The sequence below is a fragment of the Heterodontus francisci genome, chromosome 3 (assembly GCF_036365525.1).
Source record: "Heterodontus francisci isolate sHetFra1 chromosome 3, sHetFra1.hap1, whole genome shotgun sequence".
Lineage (NCBI taxonomy): Eukaryota > Metazoa > Chordata > Chondrichthyes > Heterodontiformes > Heterodontidae > Heterodontus > Heterodontus francisci.
In genome coordinates, this window is record NC_090373.1 from 24351004 (window position 1) to 24374505 (window position 23502).

A 23502-nucleotide genomic window follows, 5' to 3' on the forward strand; every position below is an offset into this window, starting at 1 on the left:
ATCACAGATGCATAAAGAGGTCAGAATTGGAGGAGCTCAGAGAACTTGGAGTACAGCCAATGAATTACTTTTGAAGTGTAGTCTATGATACAATGTAGGAAACATGGCAGCCAAAATTGCACACAGCAAGGTCCCACAAACATCAGTGAAATAAATGACCAGACGATGTGTTTTTTTTAGCAATGTTGCTTGAGGGATAAATATTGTCCAGGGCACCTGGGAAAACTTCTTCCAATAGGGCTGGGATCTTTTTCATCTACCCAAGGGGGCTGAGGGGGCCTCGGTTTAAAGATTCAGTGGGACAGCATCCCCTCAAGAATCTTAGTGAGAAAGTGACTTCCTACTCTGCCCAAAAAAGTGGAAGCGATGCCCCCAAACGGGTGGTTAGTCTCATTACCACCCCTGTCCCCTACCTTCATTTGGCAGCATTCTTGAACATAAACTTAGTTGACACTTCAGTGCATCCTGTCAGAGTTGCGGTGTTGAAGGTGCTGTCTTTAGAAAGTACTTAAACATATTTTAAGGCTTTTCACGTCCTCACCGTACCTCAAAGCGCTTTACAATTAATATATTACAGTGCCCTATAGGCAAATGAAACAGCCAATTTGCACATGGCACAGTCTCACACACAACTAGTGAACAAATGACCAGATAATCTGTTTTGGTGGCATTGTTTGAGTGAAGATTGTTGGCCAAGACTCCAGAATTCCCTCTACCATTTTGAGTGCCACGAGTTCGTTTATGAGATGGGCAAGAAATTACAGAGAAGATTTTTTGATTGACATTCAGTTACAATTTCCTCCATCTAAACTTTGGGAACACTGAAGCTGATGTCTTCAGCCCCTGCTACAAACTCCATACTCTCAAACCCAACTCCATCCCTCTTCCTGGCCACTGTCTTAGGTTGAACCAGACTTTTGAACCCTAGATGGCCCATTCAGCCACTTATCTTCTCCATCACAAAGACTGCCTACTTCCACTTCAGCACCATTGCTCACCTCCACCTCCAATCATACCTTAACCCAATTTCTGTTGAAACCCCGTATGTGCCTTTGTCACCTCCAGATCTGAATACTCTATTTGCCTCCTAGCTGGCTTCCCATCCTCCACCATCTATAAACCTCAGTTCAATGAAAACTCTGCTGTCTATATACCATACTGCACAGAATCCTGTTCACTCATCACCCCTGTCCTCGCCATTGGCTTCTGCTGCCCAATGCCTCAAATATAAAATTCTCATTCTTGTGTCACAAGAACTTTGTTTCTTTTTGAAAGCTAAGAATTCTGTGTGTTTTTAAGGATTGAGAGAAAGGATTTTCTGTGAACATTGAATGCTGAAAAATGGTGGTTGAACTGAGGGCAAACTGCAAGGCACCTGCTTCCAAGCAGCTCATCAGGGAAATGACAGGAAGAGTTATCACTGTCACATGACTTATTGTTAGGGTTTTAGTTTCAGTTTTGCAGTGTTAAAAAGACCAGGGAGCTGCAAGCAGCTAGCAGTGAGCTGGCTGAGACCTGTGTTTGCAGACCAGAGGAAATACCTACTCTCTGAAAAAAGATTTGCCTCTTTAGGAAAAGAATTCCTACATTTGAGGCGTGTCTGTGGTCTGCCTGGAGAGAGAAAAGACCGAGGAAAAGAGGAGTTACTACACTCTGTGGAGGAAAACTGCTTTGCTGAGAGGAAGCCCTGCATTTTTAAAGGTAGCAGATTCCTATTGCCTCCAGTCTCTGAAAAATCTCTGCCTCAAGAGTGATTTCTGTTGCCTCTTGTGTTTTGGGAGTTCCTGAAAGCTCAAGAAAGCTTCTAATGCTAGACTGATATTTCAAAACCCAAGTCGACCTGTTGCTACACTCTTTGCTGAAAGATCTGTGTGACGCCTGCTGCAGATGACGTGCCCTGAGCACCTGCCCATCACGGACTGTTTGTCAGCCTCGTCTGGGGAGACTTTAAGTGGCATTCGACTGTTTGACTCTGCAACACCTCGCTGACCTGGAAATATCCTACCAGAATGTTAAAACCCAGTTATTGTATTATTCCTTAGAAACAATTGTGAAGAGAAAAGCCTTTCTCCCTGGTTAATCGTTTTTTTAATGTATGTGTGTGTGCATGAGGGTTAGGAAGAATAAGGAGTTATAACATCTTTTCATATATAGATTTATGTCATTATTGTTTAAGATTTAGTTTATTTAGAAATAGTTAATTTGTTGTTGTTTAAAGAAACCTGGTTTGGTGTGCTTTATTTGGGGAACAAATAGAGTGTTTAATTTGGCAATTTTCCAGGAGGTGGGAAACTTTACTAATATGCTGTGACCTGTGGATTAGTGGGACTGAATTAACAGTGCATTACTCCCTCCTTGGTCCTAACATATTATTTGGGGGCTCTTGTCGGGATCGTTTACAACGCTAATTACCTTAATTGTAAGGGGAGTGATAATTTGAAAGAGAAAAAAATAAAAGAATCAGGTTTCTTATATGATAGGGTAAAGGCTATACCATCGGAATGGCATTAGCAGTTGCAGCAGTTTTTCTGGGCAAAGAGAATGTGTCCCTCATTGACTTGGAAACTTTAACTAAGGTTAAATTAAAAGAATTGGCAGGACAGTTGGGGTTAGAATTGAAATCAGGTGCTAAAAAAGCAGAGATAATTGACGTAATAGCCCAACATTTAAAACTGGAAGAAGAAGAAGAGGAACAAGAAGGTAGCAAGTCAGAGGGCGATGCATTTGAATTGGCTAAAATTTAGTTAGAAATGAAAAAACGAGCAGGAAAAAGAACTAAAAAAACCTGAGGCTGAAAATGAATTAAGAAAACTTGAACTTCAGAGAGAAAGTGAAAGAGAAGAGAGGGAATTTTGGTTAAGAGAGATGGAACTAAGACAAAGGGATAGTATTGACTCCAGGGAAAATTCTGGTCAGCAAGAGTCTGAATCCAGCTCAGAACTCAGCAAAAGGCTGTTTAAATTTATACAAGCTCTCCCTAAGTTTGAGGAAAGGGACGTAGAGGCATTTTTCATTTATTTTGAAAAAATAGCCAAATAAATGTAATGGCCAAAGGAAAGCTGGACACTGCTTATGCAAAGCAGGTTGTGATGCGCACAGCTCATGAAGTTTATGCCATGCTTCCTGAAGAGGCTTCTGCAGATTATGAGATGGCAAAAAAGGCTATTCTCACTGCATATGAGTTAGTCCCTGAAGCTTACCATCAGAAGTTTCGGAACCTCCGGAGATTGGCTGGGCAGACTAATGTAGAATTTGAGAGGGTAAAGCAAGTTAATTTTGATAATTGGATACAGGCATTAAAGAACCTTAGAGAACTAATTCTCTTGGAAGAGTTTAAAAATTCAATCCCTCCAGTAGTGAGAACTCATGTCGAGAACCAAAAGGTTTCAAAAGCCAGACAAGCAGCGGAAATAGCTGATGATTTTGAGCTTGTGAATAAGCCAAAACCTTTTGTTCTTCACCCCCACAAACCTGAGAAGGATCAAAAGTGGGAGAGTGAAAGGAAGGCAAGTAGCCAGGGACAAGAAGGAGCAGCTGGGAACACCCCAGGATCCCCTCCACAGGTCAGAAAGGAAGGTGCTGAGGGTAGAGGTGAGGCTCGCAAGCTGAAGTGTTATCATTGCCACAAGGTGAGACATCTTCGTTCAGAATGCTGGAAGTTGCAAGGTAAACCCATGGGACTTGTTGGGGTACACAAAGCTAATGCAGAGAAAGAGGCTCTGACTGAGTATATAGTTGACCAGGCTGTAGCTTTAACTGCAGCTGTAAAACCAGACACAAAAACCAAAGTGAGTGTAGAGGTTGAGAATAACATACCTGAAAGTTATAATGAATTATTGTCAAAAGGAAAAGTAACTCCATATCCCTCAAGTGAGGTAGGCAAACGTATCGTTATACTTAGGGATGCAGGAGCAACCCAAACTCTTTTGCTGGGGAAAGGTATAACATTTCCACCAGAGAGCGCACTGAATGCTAAGGTTTTAGTTCATGGTATTGCCGGGGAGCATATACCCGTACCTTTGTATCGAGTGTGACCTAATGTCTGGGATGGTAACTGTAGGAGTTGTCCATAGTTTGCCGGTAGAGGGAATTGACCTACTTCTAGGAAATGATTTGGCCAGAGCAAAAGTATCAGTTTCTCCTGTAGGCACAGAGAAACCAAGTGAAATTAAAGAAACCGAACAATTACAGGAACAAGTTCCGGGAATATTTCCTGCATGTGTGGTAACCTGAGCAATGGCTAAACAAGTTTCATTGTCGAAGATACAATTGGCACCACAAGCAGATAGCCGAGTATATGAAACTTTCCTTGGGGATTTAGATAATCCAAATGAGATGTTTAACAAATCTTCTATAATTGCAGTACAGCAAGCTGATCCAAAGTTACATAGAATAGCACAATCGGCACTGACAGAAGCTGAGGCAAAAGGAGTTCCAGAAGGCTATTATGTTGAGGACAGGGTTTTGAGGAGGAAATGGAGACCACCTCATAGACCTGCGGATGAAGACTGGACGGTTGTTCGACAAGTAGTGGTACCACCTAAATATCACCAGGAATTGCTCAGGTTAGTCCATGACATTCCTCTAGCAGGACACATGGGGATCCAGAAGACCAAATCACGTATAAGTCAACATTATTGCTGGGCAGGCCTTACAAAGGACGTGAGGCAGTTTTGTAGGAGATACCATACGTGCCAAATGGTGGGAAAACCACAACCTACCATAAAACTGGCACCTCTAATTCCCATACCAGTTATTGAGGAACCATTTAGTAGGGTATTGGTAGACTGCGTAGGACCCTTGTCAAAAATGAAAGCAGGACATCAATACATACTACTGTAGATATGGCTAGTCAATTTCCAGAAGCCATCCTTTGAGGACAATTACTGCTAAAGTAATAGTAGAAAAGTTAGCCCAATTCTTTACGAGATATGGATTTCCACTGGAAGTTCAATAAGGTTCTAATTTCAGGTCTAAGATATTTCAAGAAGTCATGGGTAATTTGAGTATCAAACAGTTAACATCTTCAGCATATCACCCACAGACACAGGGAGCTTTAGAAAGGTGCCATTAAACTCTCAAAACAATGATTAGAGCATACCGTCATGAATATCCCCATGATTGGGATAAAGGGCTAGACTTTCTTTTATTTGCCACTAGAGATTCACCGAATGAATCTACTGGTTTTAGTCCTTTTAAATTGGTTTATGGACATGAAATAAGAGATCCTCTAAAACTCATCAAAGACAGGTTCTTAGAACAAAGGATGAATCTTCGATACTAAACTATGTATCACTGTTCCGGGGAAGGCTCACCAAAGCTTGCAATGTGACTCAGGAACACCTTAAAGCATCACAAGCCAATATGAAAAAATGGGCAGACAAGAACGCAAAGACCCGAACTTTTCAACCAGGGGATGAAGTATTAGTATTATTACCATTACAGAGTGAACCATTAAAAGCACAGTTCAGTGGTCCATATAAAGTGGTCAAAAGTGTGGGTAAGGTAATTTACTTGATAGACACCCCTGATTGCCGGAAAAAAATTGATTGTGTCATATCGATATTGTTATGATCCTGTAGTTTTTTTCCCCCATGAAGTATGCAGTGTGCCTTTAAGGCTGTAAAAGGATCAGTACTGCTTTAAGAACAAACCAGCCTCAGAAGTTAGCAGGAGTTACTAAGAAGATGCATTTTGGTTGTCATTGGATACAACCATACAGAGAGGAAACCAACCAGATTCAAAGAATGCACCCTGGTTACCTGGCAACAGCCATTCGGAGAACAAGGACAAAGATACAATGTTGCCGATTATGTTTTGAAAAACTAACTAAAAACTGGCTTTTGACACAGCATATACTGAAGGAAATGAGGGCTCTCCCTCAGTTTATTTAAACCCTATTTATTATACTTTTAGAATTCTGATAAGTCAAGCCAGATTGATTTCTTAAAAGAAAATAACCAATTAATTTAACTACTGAACTGTAATTACTGAATTCATCATTGGAAGAAGAAGAGCATCACTTCAACTGGTACTAGACTACTGATTGTCCTACTGTTGAAGAACCTTTTTTCCCCCATCGGACGGCTATGAGGACTTCAAGCAACCTCGGGCATCCACATTGGAAGATTCCATTTTGACAGGAGCATAAATCTGCAAGGACACTAATTTTTCTATTTTAAATGTTGTTTTTATCTTAGTGTTTAAGAGTTTAGTTAGCCTGATAAATAGCTAATTTGATGATCTAAAGACATCTGGTTTGGTTAGCCTTATTCGGGGGTTAATAGATGGTCAATTTGGCTGTGGTTTTCTTTAATTTGGAAAGATTAAAGTGATATGTTAGGCGATCTGTGGAGTGGTGGGACTGATTTGACAGTGCGTTGCTCCCACCGCAATCAGAATCATATATTTTGATTGGGGGCTTTGACTTGAGCAGTCGGTCATAACAATATGTTAAAGCAATATTATCACAGGGAGGAGGATAAGCCAGTTCAGGTAGGTCAGGTAATGGGGACTGTTGAGAAGGAAAAGGATAGTGAGGATGAGGCAGAGGAAGCCTAGACAATTCTCAAATTGAACCTCCAACTATCCAGTTAGCTAATACAGAATGACGCGGAAAATTGGACAACAAGCTTTTGTACTTAGATGCAGAAAAATGAGAAGACCTGACAATGCTACTCACAGCATTTAAGAATCAATAAGGATAAGCCAAGACGTACGACCTTAGCCACACATGATGTGGATATAGGAGAATCCGTTCCTTTAAAACAGCATCCTTACCACTTGAGTCCAGACAAAGAGGCCCAAAGCAGAAATCCAATATATGCTGGAAAACAACTTAATTGAACCTAGTCAAAGTAGCTGGAGTTCACCATCTGGAGTGCCTAAACCAGATGGGTCAACCCGACTTTGCATAGACTATAGAAAGGTCCATGCAGTAACGAGGGCAGACTACTATCCAATTCCTCGCTTAGAAGACTGTATTGACAGAGTGGGCAGTGCCATGTGTTTTACAGAGATAGATTTGTTAAAGGGTTACTGGCAAGTTCCTTTGACACCCCAAGCTAAGGAAGAATCAGCTTTTGTTACACTGGACAGGGTTTTCCAGTGTCAAGTGATGCCGCACAGGTTAATGGATACTCAAAAAACTTCTCAGAGACTAGTGAATCCAGTAGTGGCCAGTGTTCCTAACTGTGCAATTCACCTTGCTGAGGTCCTGGTATATAAGGACATTTGGAAAGAACATATGAAACAACCCGGAGACTATGTTTGGAAGGTTGCAATTGGCTGATGGGAACAACTTTAGTGGAAAAATTTAAAACCGAAATGCCAGAATATTCCAGTGGAGTTTAGTGTTACAGCGGCGATATAGTTCCAAGTCAGGATGGTGTGTGACTTGGATGGGAACTTGCAGGTGGTGGTGTTCCCATGCATTTGCTGCCCTTGTCCTTCTAGTTGGTAGAGGTCGCGGGTCTGGAAGGTGCTGTCTAAGGAGCCTTGGTGCGTTGCTGCAGTGCGTCTTGGAGATGGTACACACTGCTGCCACTGTGCGTCGGTGGTGGAGGGAGTGAATGTTTGTGGATGGCATGCCAATCAAGCGGGCTGCTTTGTCCTGGATGGTGTCGAGCTTCTTGTGTGTTGTTGGAGCTGCATGCATCCAGGCAAGTGGAGAGTATTCCATCACACTCCTGACTTGTGCCATGTAGATGATGGACAGGCTTTGGGGAGTCAGGAGGTGAGTTACTTGCCTCAGAATTCCTAGCCTCTGACCTGCTCTTGTAGCCATGGTATTTATATGGCTACTCCAGGTCACTTTCTGGTCAATGGTAGTCCCTAGGATGTTGATAGTGAGGGATTCAGCGATGGTAATGCCGTTGAATGTCAAGGGGTTATGGTTCGATTCTCTCTTGTTGGAGATGGTCATTGCCTGGCACTTGTGTGGCGCAAATGTTACTTGCCACTTATCAGCCCAAGCCTGGATATTGTCCAGGTCTTGCTGCATTTCTACACAGACTGCTTCAGAATAGAGGAGTCATGAGTGGTGCTGAATATTGTGCAATCATCAGTGAACATCCCCACTTCTGACCTTATAATTGAAGGAAGGTCATTGATGAAGCAGCTGAAGATGTTTGGGCCTAGGACACTACCCTGAGGAACTCCTGCAGTGATGTCCTGGAGCTCAGATGATTGACTTCCAACAACCACAACCATCTTCCTTTGTGTTAGGTATGACTCCAGCCAGCGGAGGGTTTTCCCCATGATTCCCATTGATCTCAGTTTTGCTCGGGCTCTTTGATGCCATACTCCATCAAATGCTGCCTTGATGTCAAGGGCAGTCACTCTAACCTCACCTCTTGAGTTCAGCTCTTTTGTCCATGTTTGAACCAAGGCTGTAATGAGGTCAGGAGCTGAGTGGCCCTGGCGGAACCCAAACTGAGTGTCACTGAGCAGGTTATTGCTAAGCAAGTGCCGCTTGATGGCACTGTTGATGACACCTTCCATCACTTTACTGATGATTGAGAGTAGGCTGATGGGGCGGTAATTGGCCGGGTTGGATTTGTCCTGCTTTTTGTGTACAGGACATTCCTGGGCAATTTTCCACATTGCAGGGTAGATGCCAGTGTTGTAGCTGTACTGGAGCTTGGCTAGGGGCGTGGCAAGTTCTGGAGCACAGGTCTTCAGTACTGTTGCTGGAATATTGTCAGGGCCCATAGCTTTTGAGGTATCCAGTGCCTTCAGTCGTTTCTTGATATCACGCGGAGTGAATCGAATCGTCTGAAGTCTGGCATCTGTGATGCTGGGGACTTCAGGAGGAGGCCGAGATGGATCATCAACTCGGCACTTCTGGCTGCAGATTGTTGCAAACGCCTCTGCCTTATCTTTCGCACTGATGTGCTGGGCTCCCCCATCATTGAGGATGGGGACATTTGTGGAGCCACCTCCTCCAGTTAGTTGTTTAATTGTCCACCACCATTCACGACTGGATATGGCAGGACTGCAGAGCTTAGATCCGATCCATTCGTTATGGGATCACTTAGCTCTGTCTATCGCATGCTGCTTACGCAGTTTGGCATGCAGATAGTCCTGGGTTGTAGTTTCACCAGGTTAACACCTCATTTTGAGGTATGCCTGGTGCTGCTCCTGGCATGCCCTCCTGCACTCTTCATTGAACCAGAGTTGGTCTCCTGGCTTGATGGTAATGGTAGAGTGGGGGATATGCCGGGCCATGAGGTTACAGATTGTGGTTGAGTACAGTTCTGCTGCTGATGGCCCACAGCGCCTCATGGATGCCCAGTTTTGCATTGCTAGATCTGTTCGAAATCTATCCCATTTAGCACGGTGATAGTGCCACACAACACATGGGCGGCGCAGTGGTTAGCACTGCAGCCTCACAGCTCCAGGGACCCGGGTTCGATTCTGGGTACTGCCTGTGCGGAGTTTGCAAGTTCTCCCTGTGTCTGCGTGGGTTTCCTCCGGGTGCTCCGGTTTCCTCCCACATGCCAAAGACTTGCAGGTTGATAGGTTAATTGGCCATTATAAATTGCCCCTAGTATAGGTAGGTGGTAGGGAAATATATAGGGACAGGTGGGGATGTGGTAGGAATATGGGATTAGTGTAGGATTAGTATAAGTGGGTGGTTGATGGTCGGCACAGACTCGGTGGGCCGAAGGGCCTGTTTCAGTGCTGTATCTCTAAACAAAACACGATGGAGGGTATCCTCAACGTGAAGGCGGGATTTCGTCTCCACAAGGACTGTGCGGTGGTCACTCCTACCAATACTATCACAGACAGATGCATCTGCAGCAGGCAGATTGGTGAGGACGAGGTCAAGTATGTTTTCCCATCTTGTTGGTTCCCTCACCACCTGCCGCATACCCAGTCTAGCAGATATGTCCTTTAGGACTCGGCCAGCTCGGTCAGTAGTGGTGCTACCGAGCCACTCTTGGTGATGGACATTGAAGTCCTGCACCCAGAGTAGAGTTTTGTGCCCTCACCACCCTCAGTGCTTCCTCCAAGTGTTGTTCAACATGGAGGAGTACTGACTCATCATCTGAGGGAGGTAATCAGCAAGAGGTTTCATTGCCCATGTTTGACCTGATGCCATGAGACTTCTTGAGAGCCAGAGTTGATGTTGAGGACTCCCAGGACAACTCCTCCCTACTGTATACCACTGAGCCAACACCTCTGGTGGGTCTATCCTGCCGGTGTGACTGGACATACCTGGGGATGGTGATAGCAGTGTCTGTGACATTGATTTTCTTTGTATTAATAGCCCCAGGTTTGTTCAATGCGTTTTGTCTCATTTTAACTTTAACTTCTCTATCCAAGGAACTCCAGCTTTTACAGCAACACCTTTACGTCTGTGGGAATATGTCTATTCTGTACCCTAATCATCTCTGGTCGGAACATTTCCCATCTCTTTATTTTTAAGATGTGTTAAACTTATGGGAAGTGCAGCAATGGAAATACAAGATAAAATGAAGAGTTATAAAAGATAGAACAATTTAAAAAGACTCGTACACTTGCCTTCAACAAGATGGATAGAACTGAAACTCATGAATCCCATCTGCATTGAAATTAAACAGCCCATCACACATGGATGTGAGCTATCCACAAACTGAGCTAAAACAAAGGGATTAGCAATTGCTCCGTCTCCAGCTACAATGACTACAATAAAGTCCCTCATCTTATCAAAATGGGCCGAGATCGGAAGCCATCATATAGCCCCTCAGGAACCGAAGGCCAAAATTCACATGGGCAAAACTAACATTTTATGAATTTACCTTTAAAGGTAACCTTTTGGAGAACAAACGGAATCATCAGTCATCAGAACATCAGATCATTAATCTGAGATCTCCAGCCACAGAGAGAACATCAAAAGCCATCTTGAATTCCAGCACAAGGCTAGGAGAGAGAGAGATGAATTCCAGCTAAGACAATTGAACCCTGCTGAGATGAGTTGGCAACCAACTGCAGCAGAGAAATAAGAGAGTGCCTTTTGAACAACTCCTCCACCTGTGAAAATTGAACGAAGAAATACCAGTACATCTTTGAACTGAAGTATTGACTGCCAGGAGACCTCAACAACCCAGCAAGGGCAAGGCAACCAGCAAACAGGCCTGCAACTTTAAAATTTACCTTCCACGTTTTTCCTGAAAACAGTAGACTTTTACACTTTGAACTCTTAATGCCTCTTAGCATTTAACTTATATCTTTTCTTGAGTGTGCATGAGAGAGTGAATTCATGCATGGGTGGTGTTGTGAACATTTCAGGTGATTATTGTTCAATAAATATTTAATCTCCTGTTTAAACTCAGGAGAAAACCTGTCACTGTCTATTTATTTGACCAACAAAACACAGGGGTTGAAAGACTAATTTGAACAAAAACACTATCAGTGGTCAGTTGGGAGGTGACCAGTGGAAACCAGCCACACCATTTCCCACCTGTCTATAACAAATGATTAAAGGATTTGATAGCTTAGATAAAGAAAAACTATTTCCTCTGGTGGGGGAGTCCAGGACAAGGGGGCATAACAATAAAAGTAAATATCTGGAACTCTTTCCCCCAAAAAGCTGTTGAGGTTGGGGGGTCAATTGAAAGTTCAAAACTGAGATTGGTAGATTTTTGTTAGGTAAGGCTATTAAGGTTACAGAACCAAGGTGGGTAGATGGAATTAAGCTACAGATGAGCCATGATCTAATTGAATGGAGAAACAGGTTTGAAGGACTAAATGGCCTAGTCCTGTTCCTATGTTTGTGCATGGTCTTTATCTGCCAATGTTTTTTCAGTTTATCTGGGTTAGTTCCCTTTTCATCTCATCAAAATATTTGTTTCCAGTCAATTACCTTTATCTTTATTTGTCCTCCAGTTTTTCACTTTTAGTATCAAGTCTAATTACATTATCCTAGATGCTTCCTAACCATTACATTACCTACTTGCCCAACTTCATTTCCTATAAGTACATCAAGCACTGCTTCGTTCCCTGTTGCACTGAGAACCTACTGATTCAGAACACAGTCCTGGACACATCATAGAAATGCTTCATCTTCTTTGCCAGTTGCAGCACTCTTATCACAAATTATCTTGAAAAGGAGCTGAAGGAGGCTTGATTGGAGCATAAACAACGACTTGGACCAGTTGTGTCAAATGGCCTGTTTCTACACCGTAGATTCAATATAATTACAATTCCCCATGTTATGGCCTTGGTGTTCCTGCAATTACACTACATATCTCTTCCTCCATCTACGTTCCACTGTTCTTTGATCTGCAATAAAATCCCGGTGAGTTACTGTTACTTTCTTATTTCTAAATTCTAACCAATTAGATTGGGCTTTTGTGTCCATCCCTTTTATCCTTCCTGTGTTCTAGACCTGTAATGGAATCTTTGATGAATACTGCCTCCACCTTCTTCCCTTTTCTTTTTTACTCTACTCCTCCCAAACATTTTGTTACCAGGAATGTTCAGCTTTCAGCCCTATGTTCTGCTTTCATATCTAACTTTTTCACTTCCCCCTGCCTTTTTAGTTTGTTTTCCCCCCATAGCATTTGTTCTCTCTGTGAGGATACTCATTCTGGCCTTGTTTAGGTGAAGCCCCAGAACTGGTTCCATTGTCCCAGGAACCTGAATGCTTCCCTTCTACACCATTTCTCACGCATTTAATTTCCTGTATTTTGTCATTCCTACATTGACTAGCATGTGGCAGTGGGAATAATCTTTGAGATTATTACTCTCAAAGTAAGAGGAGATCTCTAAGATTGTATAAAAGGTTTGATAGAATAGACGAGGTTTCCCCTTGTGGGGTAGACCATAACTAGGGGCCTTAAGTTTAAGATTGTCACTGATAAATCCAATAGAGAAACCTCTTCACCGAAAGAGTGGTTAGAATGTGGAACTTGCATTTAAGCGGAGACTAGATAAACACATGAGGGGGAAAGAAGTAGGAGATGCTGACAGGATGAGATGAAGAGGGTTGGGAAGAGACACGTGTGGATCATGGACCAATTGGGCTGAATAACAAAGAACAGTACAGCACAGGAACAGGCCATTCGGCCCTCCAAGCCTGCGCCAATCTTGATGCCTGCCTAAACTAACACCTTCTGCACTTCCGCGGCCCATATCCCTCCATTCCCACCCTATTCATATATTTTTCAAGATGTCTCTTAAACGTCGCTATCGTACCTGCTTCCAACACCTCCCCTGGCAGCAAGTTCCAGGCACTCACCACCCTCTGTGTAAAAAACATGCCTCGCACATCCCCTCTAAACTTTGCCCCTCGCACCTTAAACCTACGTCCCCTAGTAACTGACTCTTCCACCCTGGGAAAAAGTTTCTGACTATCCACTCTGTCCATGCCGCTCATAACTTTGTAAACCTCTATCATGTCGCCCCTCCACCTCCGTCGTTCCAGTGAAAACAATCCGAGTTTTTCCAACCTCTCCTCATAGCTAATGCCCTCCAGACCAGGCAACATCCTGGTAAACCTCCTCTGTACCCTCTCCAAAGCCTCCACGTCCTTCTGGTAGTATGGCGACCAGAATTGCACGCAATATTCTAAGTGTGGCCTAACTAAGGTTCTGTACAGCTGCAACATGACTTGCCAATTTTTATACTCTATGCCCCGACCGATGAAGGCAAGCATGCCGTATGCCTTCTTGACTACCTTATCCACCTGCGTTGCCACTTTCAGTGACCTGTGGACCTGTACGCCCAGATCTCTCTGCCTGTCAATACTCCTAAGGGTTCTGCCATTTACGGTATACCTCCCACCTGCATTAGACCTTCCAAAATGCATTACCTCACATTTGTCCGGATTAAACTCCATCTGTCATTTCTCTGCCCAAGTCTCCAACCGATCTATATCCTGCTGTATCCTCTGACAATCCTCATCATTATCCGCAACTCCACCAACCTTTGTGTCGTCTGCAAACTTACTAATCAGACCAGCTACATTTTCCTTCAAATCATTTATATATACTACAAACAGCAAAGGTCCCAGCACTGATCCCTGCGGAACACCACTAGTCACATCCCTCCATTCAGAAAAGCACCCTTCCACTGCTACCCTCTGTCTTCTGTGACTGAGCCAGTTCTGTATCCATCTTACCAGCTCACCTCTGATCCCATGTGACTTCACCTTTTGTACCAGTCTGCCATGCGGGACCTTGTCAAAGGCTTTACTGAACCTGTTTCTGCAATGACATTTTATGTAATTCTGTGCTGATGTTACACTTTCCTCTGACAAATACTTGTGGATCACTTATGATGTCCCACCGAAACTGGTTAAACTTGCTGCAGGACCTACATTTACTGCATTATGTCACAGAAATTGACCTTAAAACGCTGCTGAATTCTAGAGGCTTTGCCATAACACACAAAGTGAATAGAAATCCTGTACTGATCAGGATTAGATATTATAGGGATAAATATAGTCCAGGATTAGCAAATGCTGCACTAGACAGGTTTTTATCTGCCTGATCCTGTTGGATTCTGAGCTTTTTATTCCCAATGTGAATGCTGCAAATTCAAACTTAATGATAGGCTCTGCCACTATTACCTGATAGTGCTATTCATGCATTAACTGCTGGACTTGCAATATGGTGTAATGTATTAGCTGCAAGTCCACTGCCGCTACTTGGTGCATTGCCTAATGCTGTCGCTGCCACTGCAGGTGCTGTTTGCAGTATTGGTTGTAAGTATTGATAGCATTTTGTGCATTGGTTATGATTCCTGGTGCTGCTTAATGCACTACTTCTGTTCAGTGCATTTATTGTTGGGAGTGCTTGATGCATTGGATATGGGTACTAGTGTCATTTGGTGCAGTGGCTGCCACGACTGATGTCGCCACTACAAGTGCCAGTGCGATGGCTGCCATTGCTACTCAGAGCACTACTGTTGGTGTTGTTGCTACTCAATACATTTTCTATTAATGCCAATCAATGTACTGTCTGTGGGTACCACTGCCATCCAGTGCATTGACTGCATGTGCTGCTGCCAATACTGGTGCATTGGCTATTCATGCTGATCCTGCTCCATTCATTGGCGATAGGTGCTGCTGCAACTGGTGTATTGACTGCTCATTCTGCTCTTAATAAGTGTACTGATTGCCGATGCTGCTCGCACTGCTGGTATCGCTGCACTGGCGGCAGGTTCTGCTCCTACTCCATGTTTGCCTACGGGTCATGCAGCCACTTGTATTGCTTTCAAATGCCGCTCGGGTTTAACTGTCGGTGCGGTGGCGACAGGTGTCGCTCCTCGTGTATTAGTTGCTGCTTCCGGTGTCCGTACACCTGCTGCAGGTTCCCCTCCCAGTGCATCAGCTGCAGGTGCCACTCCCGGTGGCTGTGCACTGGCTGCAGGTGTCATTCCCAGTGCCAGTGCATTAGCTGTAGGTGCCATTCCCAGTGCATTAGCTGCAGGTGCCACTCCCGGTGGCTGTGCACTGGCTGCAGGTGTCATTCCCAGTGCCAGTGCATTAGCTGTAGGTGCCATTCCCAGTGCATTAGCTGCAGGTGCCACGCCCGCTGGCGGTGCACTGGCTGTAAGTACCGCCTCCAGTGCAGGTGCCACGCCCGGTGGCTGTGCACTGGCTGCAGGTGTCATTCCCAGTGCCAGTGCATTAGCTGCAGGTGCCACGCCCGGTGGCTGTGCACGGGCTGCAGGTGTCATTGCCAGTGCATTAGCTGCAGGTGCCACGCCCGGTGGCTGTGCACTGGCTGCAGGTGTCATTCCCAGTGCCAGTGCATTAGCTGCAGGTGCCACGCCCGGTGGCTGTGCACGGGCTGCAGGTGTCATTGCCAGTGCATTAGCTGCAGGTGCCACGCCCGCTGGCGGTGCACTGGCTGGAAGTACCGCCTCCAGTGCAGGTGCCACGCCCGGTGGCTGTGCACTGGCTGCAGGTGCCACGCCCGGTGGCTGTGCACGGGCTGCAGGTGTCATTGCCAGTGCATTAGCTGCAGGTGCCACGCCCGCTGGCGGTGCACTGGCTGGAAGTACCGCCTCCAGTGCAGGTGCCACGCCCGGTGGCTGTGCACTGGCTGCAGGTGTCATTCCCAGTGCCAGTGCATTAGCTGCAGGTGCCACGCCCGGTGGCTGTGCACTGGCTGCAGGTGTCATTCCCAGTGCCAGTGCATTAGCTGCAGGTGCCACGCCCGGTGGCTGTGCACGGGCTGCAGGTGTCATTGCCAGTGCATTAGCTGCAGGTGCCACGCCCGCTGGCGGTGCACTGGCTGTAAGTACCGCCTCCAGTGCAGGTGCCACTCCCAATCCTGGTGCCGGTGCGCCCTCGCGGCGGGAGTTGGAAGTTGTCATGCGCGGTTAGCGCGCGGCGCTGCCTCTTCATTTCCATGGCGACCGAGGAGGTGGCAGCGGCAGCGGCCCGGCGGAAAGCGCTCTCCCTGTCCCGGCTCCGGGCCGCCCGCTCCCGCTACCAGAGTCTGCAGATCTCTGACGATGTGTTCGGGGAGTCGGGCGGCGGTAGTAGCAGCGACGAAAACCCGTTTTACAGCACCTCAGCCGGCAGCTCGCAGTCCGACTGGGAGGAGGAGGAGGAACCGGGGAGCGGGAGGCCCGCGGCCGCCAGACACTCCAGCCTGGAGCCGGGGGACAGAGAGGAGGCGGCGGGATGGACCGAGCGGCTGATGGACATCGCCTTCCCTCCGTTCGGCGAGTCGGCGGGTAAGCGGCAGGAAACCGGGGCAGGGGACTGGCGGGGCGAGGAGGGGGAGAGAGGGGGGCGGGGGGAGAGGGGGGGGGTGTGGAGAGGAGGGGGAGAGAGGGGGGGGGTGTGGAGAGGAGGGGGAGAGAGGGGGGGGGTGTGGAGAGGAGGGGGAGAGAGGGGGGGCGGGGGGAGAGGAGGGGGAGAGAGGGGGGGCGGGGGGAGAGGGGGGGGGTGTGGAGAGGAGGGGGAGAGAGGGGGGGCGGGGGGAGAGGGGGGGGGTGTGGAGAGGAGGGGGAGAGAGGGGGGGCGGGGGGAGAGGGGGGGGGTGTGGAGAGGAGGGGGAGAGAGGGGGGGCGGGGGGAGAGGGGGGGGGTGTGGAGAGGAGGGGGAGAGAGGGGGGGGGTGTGGAGAGGAGGGGGAGAGAGGGGGGGGGTGTGGAGAGGAGGGGGAGAGAGGGGGGGCGGGGGGAGAGGAGGGGGAGAGAGGGGGGGCGGGGGGAGAGGGGGGGGGTGTGGAGAGGAGGGGGAGAGAGGGGGGGCGGGGGGAGAGGGGGGGGGTGTGGAGAGGAGGGGGAGAGAGGGGGGGCGGGGGGAGAGGGGGGGGGTGTGGAGAGGAGGGGGAGGGGGGGCGGGGGGAGAGGGGGGGGGTGTGGAGAGGAGGGGGAGAGAGGGGGGGCGGGGGGAGAGGGGGGGGGTGTGGAGAGGAGGGGGAGAGAGGGGGGGCGGGGGGAGAGGGGGGGGTGTGGAGAGGAGGGGGAGAGAGGGGGGGCGGGGGGAGAGGGGGGGGGTGTGGAGAGGAGGGGGAGAGAGGGGGGGCGGGGGGAGAGGGGGGGGTGTGGAGAGGAGGGGGAGAGAGGGGGGGGTGTGGAGAGGAGGGGGAGAGAGGGGGGGCGGGGGGAGAGAGGGGGGGGTGTGGAGAGGAGGGGGAGAGAGGGGGGGCGGGGGGAGAGGGGGGGGGTGTGGAGAGGAGGGGGAGAGAGGGGGGGGAGGGGGAGAGAGGGGGGGCGGGGGGAGAGAGGGGGGGGTGTGGAGAGGAGGGGGAGAGAGGGGGGGCGGGGGGAGAGGGGGGGGGTGTGGAGAGGAGGGGGAGAGAGGGGGGGCGGGGGGAGAGGGGGGGGGTGTGGAGAGGAGGGGGAGAGAGGGGGGGCGGGGGGAGAGGGGGGGGGTGTGGAGAGGAGGGGGAGAGAGGGGGGGCGGGGGGAGAGGGGGGGGGTGTGGAGAGGAGGGGGAGAGAGGGGGGGCGGGGGGAGAGGGGGGGGGTGTGGAGAGGAGGGGGAGAGAGGGGGGGCGGGGGGAGAGGGGGGGAGTGTGGAGAGGAGGGGGAGAGAGGGGGGGCGGGGGGAGAGGGGGGGGGGTGTGGAGAGGAGGGGGAGAGAGGGGGGGCGGGGGGAGAGGGGGGGGGTGTGGAGAGGAGGGGGAGAGAGGGGGGGCGGGGGGAGAGGGGGGGGGTGTGGAGAGGAGGGGGAGAGAGGGGGGGCGGGGGGAGAGGGGGGGGGTGTGGAGAGGAGGGGGAGAGAGGGGGGGCGGGGGGAGAGGGGGGGGGTGTGGAGAGGAGGGGGAGAGAGGGGGGGCGGGGGGAGAGGGGGGGGGTGTGGAGAGGAGGGGGAGAGAGGGGGGGCGGGGGGAGAGGGGGGGGGTGTGGAGAGGAGGGGGAGAGAGGGGGGGCGGGGGGAGAGGGGGGGGGTGTGGAGAGGAGGGGGAGAGAGGGGGGGCGGGGGGAGAGGGGGGGGGTGTGGAGAGGAGGGGGAGAGAGGGGGGGCGGGGGGAGAGGGGGGGGGTGTGGAGAGGAGGGGGAGAGAGGGGGGGCGGGGGGAGGGGGGGGGTGTGGAGAGGAGGGGGAGAGAGGGGGGGCGGGGGGAGAGGAGGGGGAGAGAGGGGGGGCGGGGGGAGAGGAGGGGGAGAGAGGGGGGGCGGGGGGAGAGGGGGGGGTGTGGAGAGGAGGGGGAGAGAGGGGGGGCGGGGGGAGAGGGGGGGGTGTGGAGAGGAGGGGGAGAGAGGGGGGGCGGGGGGAGGGGGGGGGTGTGGAGAGGAGGGGGAGAGAGGGGGGGCGGGGGGAGAGGGGGGGGGTGTGGAGAGGAGGGGGAGAGAGGGGGGGCGGGGGGAGAGGGGGGGGGTGTGGAGAGGAGGGGGAGAGAGGGGGGGCGGGGGAGAGGGGGGGGGTGTGGAGAGGAGGGGGAGAGAGGGGGGCGGGGGGAGAGGGGGGGGGTGTGGAGAGGAGGGGGAGAGAGGGGGGCGGGGGGAGAGGGGGGGGTGTGGAGAGGAGGGGGAGAGAGGGGGGCGGGGGGAGAGGGGGGGGTGTGGAGAGGAGGGGGAGAGAGGGGGGCGGGGGGAGAGGAGGGGGCGGGGGGAGAGGAGGAGGCGGGGATAGGGGGGTTGGGGAGAGGAGGGGGTGCGGGGACAGGAGGGGGTGGGGTGTGGGCGGCGGGGACAGTTGGGTGATGGGGCGGGGTGGTGGGGTGGGAGGGGCTGTGGGGGCGTGGCGGTGCGGTGAATGCGTGTGGGGGCGGGGGGGGGTGAATGCGTGTGTGTGGGGGGGGGTGAATGCGTGTGTGTGGGGGGGGGTGAATGCGTGTGTGTGGGGGGGGGTGAATGCGTGTGTGTGGGGGGGGGTGAATGCGTGTGTGTGGGGGGGGGTGAATGCGTGTGTGTGGGGGGGGTGAATGCGTGTGTGTGGGGGGGGTGAATGCGTGTGTGTGGGGGGGGGTGAATGCGTGTGTGTGGGGGGGGGTGAATGCGTGTGTGTGGGGGGGGGTGAATGCGTGTGTGTGGGGGGGGGTGAATGCGTGTGTGTGGGGGGGGGTGAATGCGTGTGTGTGGGGGGGGGGTGAATGCGTGTGTGTGGGGGGGGGGTGAATGCGTGTGTGTGGGGGGGGGGTGAATGCGTGTGTGTGGGGGGGGGGTGAATGCGTGTGTGGGGGGGGTGAGGGGGGGGCTGAATGCGTGTGGGGGCGGGTGGGGGGGGGGTGAATGCGTGTGTGTGGGGGGGGGGTGAATGCGTGTGTGTGGGGGGGTGGTGAATGCGCGTGTGTGGGGGGGGGTGAATGCGCGTGTGTGGGGGGGGGTGAATGCGCGTGTGTGGGGGGGGGTGAATGCGCGTGTGTGGGGGGGGGTGAATGCGCGTGTGTGGGGGGGGGTGAATGCGCGTGTGTGGGGGGGGTGAATGCGCGTGTGTGGGGGGGGGTGAATGCGCGTGTGTGGGGGGGGGTGAATGCGCGTGTGTGGGGGGGGGTGAATGCGCGTGTGTGGGGGGGGGTGAATGCGCGTGTGTGTGGGGGGGTGAATGCGCGTGTGTGGGGGGGGGTGAATGCGCGTGTGTGGGGGGGGGTGAATGCGCGTGTGTGGGGGGGGGGTGAATGCGCGTGTGTGGGGGGGGTGAATGCGTGTGTGGGGGGGGCTGAATGCGTGTGTGGGGGGGGTGAGGGGGGGGCTGAATGCGTGTGGGGGCGCGTGAGGGGGGGGCTGAATGCGTGAGGGGGGGGCTGAATGCGTGTGGGGGGAGGCGCGGGGGTGTTTGCGTGTGGGGGGAGGCGCGGGGGTGTTTGCGTGTGGGGGGAGATTGTTCAGCCCCGGGCCGGGGGAGTGTCTGTTTGGGGGAGCGGGGCGGTGGTAGTTGGGTCTCCGGTGGTGTTTACAAATAGCTGAAACTCTGCGGCTGCTTCAGGCTCAAGGCCACTTGCGCTTCTCGGTTTTTGTGGAGTCCGCTCCCTCCATTCCTGGAGGCCAGATAATTGTTTCTGTGAACTATCCGCTGCTGGGGGAATTGGGCTCCAAGGGCTGGGTAGATTTGCTTGTTAGCTCAGCTGGGAGATGTACGTATGTGTCAAACACTTTGTAATGTTTGTGGGAATAACCAGGGCAATTCTCAAATCTCTGTTAATGCTCAGCTCCTTTACTCTGATTCCTCAGTGTAATGAGGCCCCCATTTCCCGTACACAGCTTTGCGATCTGATTGAGCTGTGATGTGAATTATTTATACTACTCGCTTTTGCTGGACATCTCGTTAGGCGTTGGAACTGCTTTGGTGTTCTACGTTTGGATTTGTTGATTCTGCTCTTGCAGCAATCACAACAGGATTGTCTGTCAGAAGTAAATGGCTTTATTGCACAATTGGTAATCATTTCATGGTCAGTCGGCTACGTTCTGCAGAAATCTATAATACTGAGTTGAAGTAGACAAATTAGAGAGAAGTAATGCAGGGGCTGATTTGTTTGCTATCTTCCAGAAACACAGGAACCTGTTTTATTACACATTTATGCTTTGCACTGAGACATTATTGGGGTCTTTGGTAGACTGTTAACTCATGAAATAGAAGAATCAAAAGTCATCAATTTTCATGATCTCGGGATTGTTAACAGAAGTGCATTTGTTGCTTATAATTTGCTGTATTCCCTAAACTGAATTATTTAATGGCCATCTTGCTTACATCTGAATTCCCTCCCCTACTTTTGTAATGGTTGAGACAGAGGGGAGGTTTTATTTTATGCTTAATGTACCTTCTGGTTTCATCATTATTTGCAAATGTTGTACAATATTGTACAACTTCAGTTCTTTTGACTGAAGGAAACTAGCAGCAGAAGGTTCAGCAACATGACCAGAGTTATGTGCCTAGATGCCCAGTGTTGGTTAATTTTGACAGTTGCAAATAGAAGTTTCTATTGATCAAAAAGTTATTATATGGCTGCTGTGTTTGAACCTATATGTAGAGCAAGTACTGAAGAGCATAATCTTTATCAAATCAAGATTGGATTAGAAGAACCAGAATGATAACATAAGTTATAGGAGCAGGAATAGACCATACGGCCCTTGGAGCCTGCTCCACCATTCAATATGATCATGGCTGATCTTTTGCTTCAACTCCTCTTTCCCGCCCGCTCCTCATATCCCTCAATTCCCTGAGATACCTAGAATCTGTATCTCAGCTGAAAAATATTTAACGATGGAATATTCACAACCCTGTGGGGCAGGGAATTCCAACTATTCACAGCCCTTTGAGTGAAGACATTTCTCCTCATCTCAGTCCTAAAAGACCAGCTCTTTATCTTCAAACTATGCCTTTGTGTTTTAGATTCCCCAGCCATGGGAAACAACTTCTCCGTGTCGACCCTGTCAAGCCCCTTCAGAATCTTGTAAGTTTCAATGCGATCGCCATTCATCTAAACTCCACAGAATGTAGACCCAATTTACTCAGCCAATCATCATAGGACAACCTTCTCATTCCAGGAACCCATCTAGTGAACCTTCCCTGTAGTGCCTCCAAGACAAGTATATCCTTCCTTAAATATGGAGACCAAAACTCCACACCGTACTCCAGTTGTGGTCTCAACAAAGTCCTATACAATTGTTGCAAGACTTCCTTATTCTTACACTCCAATCTCCTTGCAGTAAAAGTCAACATACCTTTCTAATTGCTTGCTGTACCTGCATGCTAACTTTCTTCATTCCATGTACGAGTACACCCAAGTCCCGAACATCAACATTTAGAAATTTCATGCCTTTTAAAAAATATTCTGCTTTTCTATTCTTCCTAACAAAGTGAATAACCTCTCACTTACCCACATCATACTCCATCTGGCACCTTGTTACCCACTCACTTAAACTAAATATCTCTTTGCAGCCTCTTTGTGTTCTCCTCATAGCTTAAAGCGTGGCTACCCGACTAGACCCGGCAATATGTGTCGGGTTCAGGTTGGGTCTCTCTTCCCAGTCCAGCATTTGGGCTCGGGTCGGGTTGGGCTGGACATGGACAGTACTGCTTTGCTCTGGGAAGTAATCTTCAATTGAACATTCAGGTCAAGGTGGGAAACGTGCACTCTGCACTCTGCAGTGAGCATCTACATGACATCATCGCACTCATGCTGTAGCTTCCATGCATCCAAAAGTGATTCTACACTACAGTGCACTATGGATGCTCGTGTGTGAAAGTTGGAGAGGGGGGTGGGGTGTGCCGTTCCTGGTAACAAGATCAAACTCAGATTCCCAACTCCATCTGCACGATTCTGCAGGGATCGCCTGCTGCTGGAACGGATGAACAGGATCACAACATTTGGACAAGGTAGAGCACAATAACCTGTTTGATGTCATTAACTTTATTACGGTAGTTGGGTCAGGCGCGGAAAAAAATTAAAGGCCTCGGGCCCGGGTCGGGTGCGGGTTGGATGTGGTCAAGTCGGGCCTGGGTCTGGTTTCAATTTAATACCCGAGCAGGTCTTTATCACAGTTTACATTCCCACCTTGTTTTGTATCGTCAGCAAACTTGGGCAAAGAGCCCAAGAATAATGTACCTAAATCATTAATACAGATTGTAAATAGCTGAGGCCCCAGCACTGATCCTTGCGACACTCCACTACAGCCTGCCAACTTGAAAATGTCCTGTTTATCCTTCCTTTCAACTTACTGTCCATTAAACAATCCTCTATCCATACTAATATTACCCCTGCCTCCATGAGTCCTTATCTTGCATATTAATGTTTTGTGTGGCACCTTATAGAATGCTTTTTGGAATTCCAAGTATACTACATCTTCTGGTTCCCCTTTACCTACCCTACTAGTTACATCCTCGAAAAAACTCTTCAATAAATTTGTCAAACATGATTTCCCTTTTGTAAAAGCATGTTGACATTGATCGTACTATGATTTTCTAAGTGCTTCCTTAATAATAGTTTCCTGCATTTTCCTGACAACTGATGTCAGGCTAACTGGCCTGTAGGTCTCTGTTTTCTCTCTCCCTCCTTTCTTTAATAGAGGTACATTTGCTAACTTTCAATCCACTGGGATCTTTTCTAGGATCCAGGGCATTTTGGATAATAATCAGCACAAGCATTATCTCTGCAGCTACCTCTTTTA

At 49.6% G+C, this 23502-nt stretch overlaps 1 protein-coding gene across 2 annotated transcripts in view; it reads left to right on the plus strand.

Annotated features, from left to right (window-relative positions):
- Positions 1 to 16313: 16313 nt before the first annotated feature.
- Positions 16314 to 23502, plus strand: part of pgbd5 (piggyBac transposable element derived 5) — a 77082-nt gene continuing 69893 nt past the window's right edge. Inside the window, exon 1 of one of the 2 annotated variants that reach the window (XM_068020197.1) lies at positions 16314 to 16677. In XM_068020197.1, coding sequence (XP_067876298.1) covers positions 16347 to 16677 — 331 coding nt within the window. In that variant the 5' untranslated portion in view covers positions 16314 to 16346. The remainder of the gene's footprint in view (positions 16678 to 23502) is intronic. The other variant, XM_068020196.1, reaches the window with a different exon arrangement.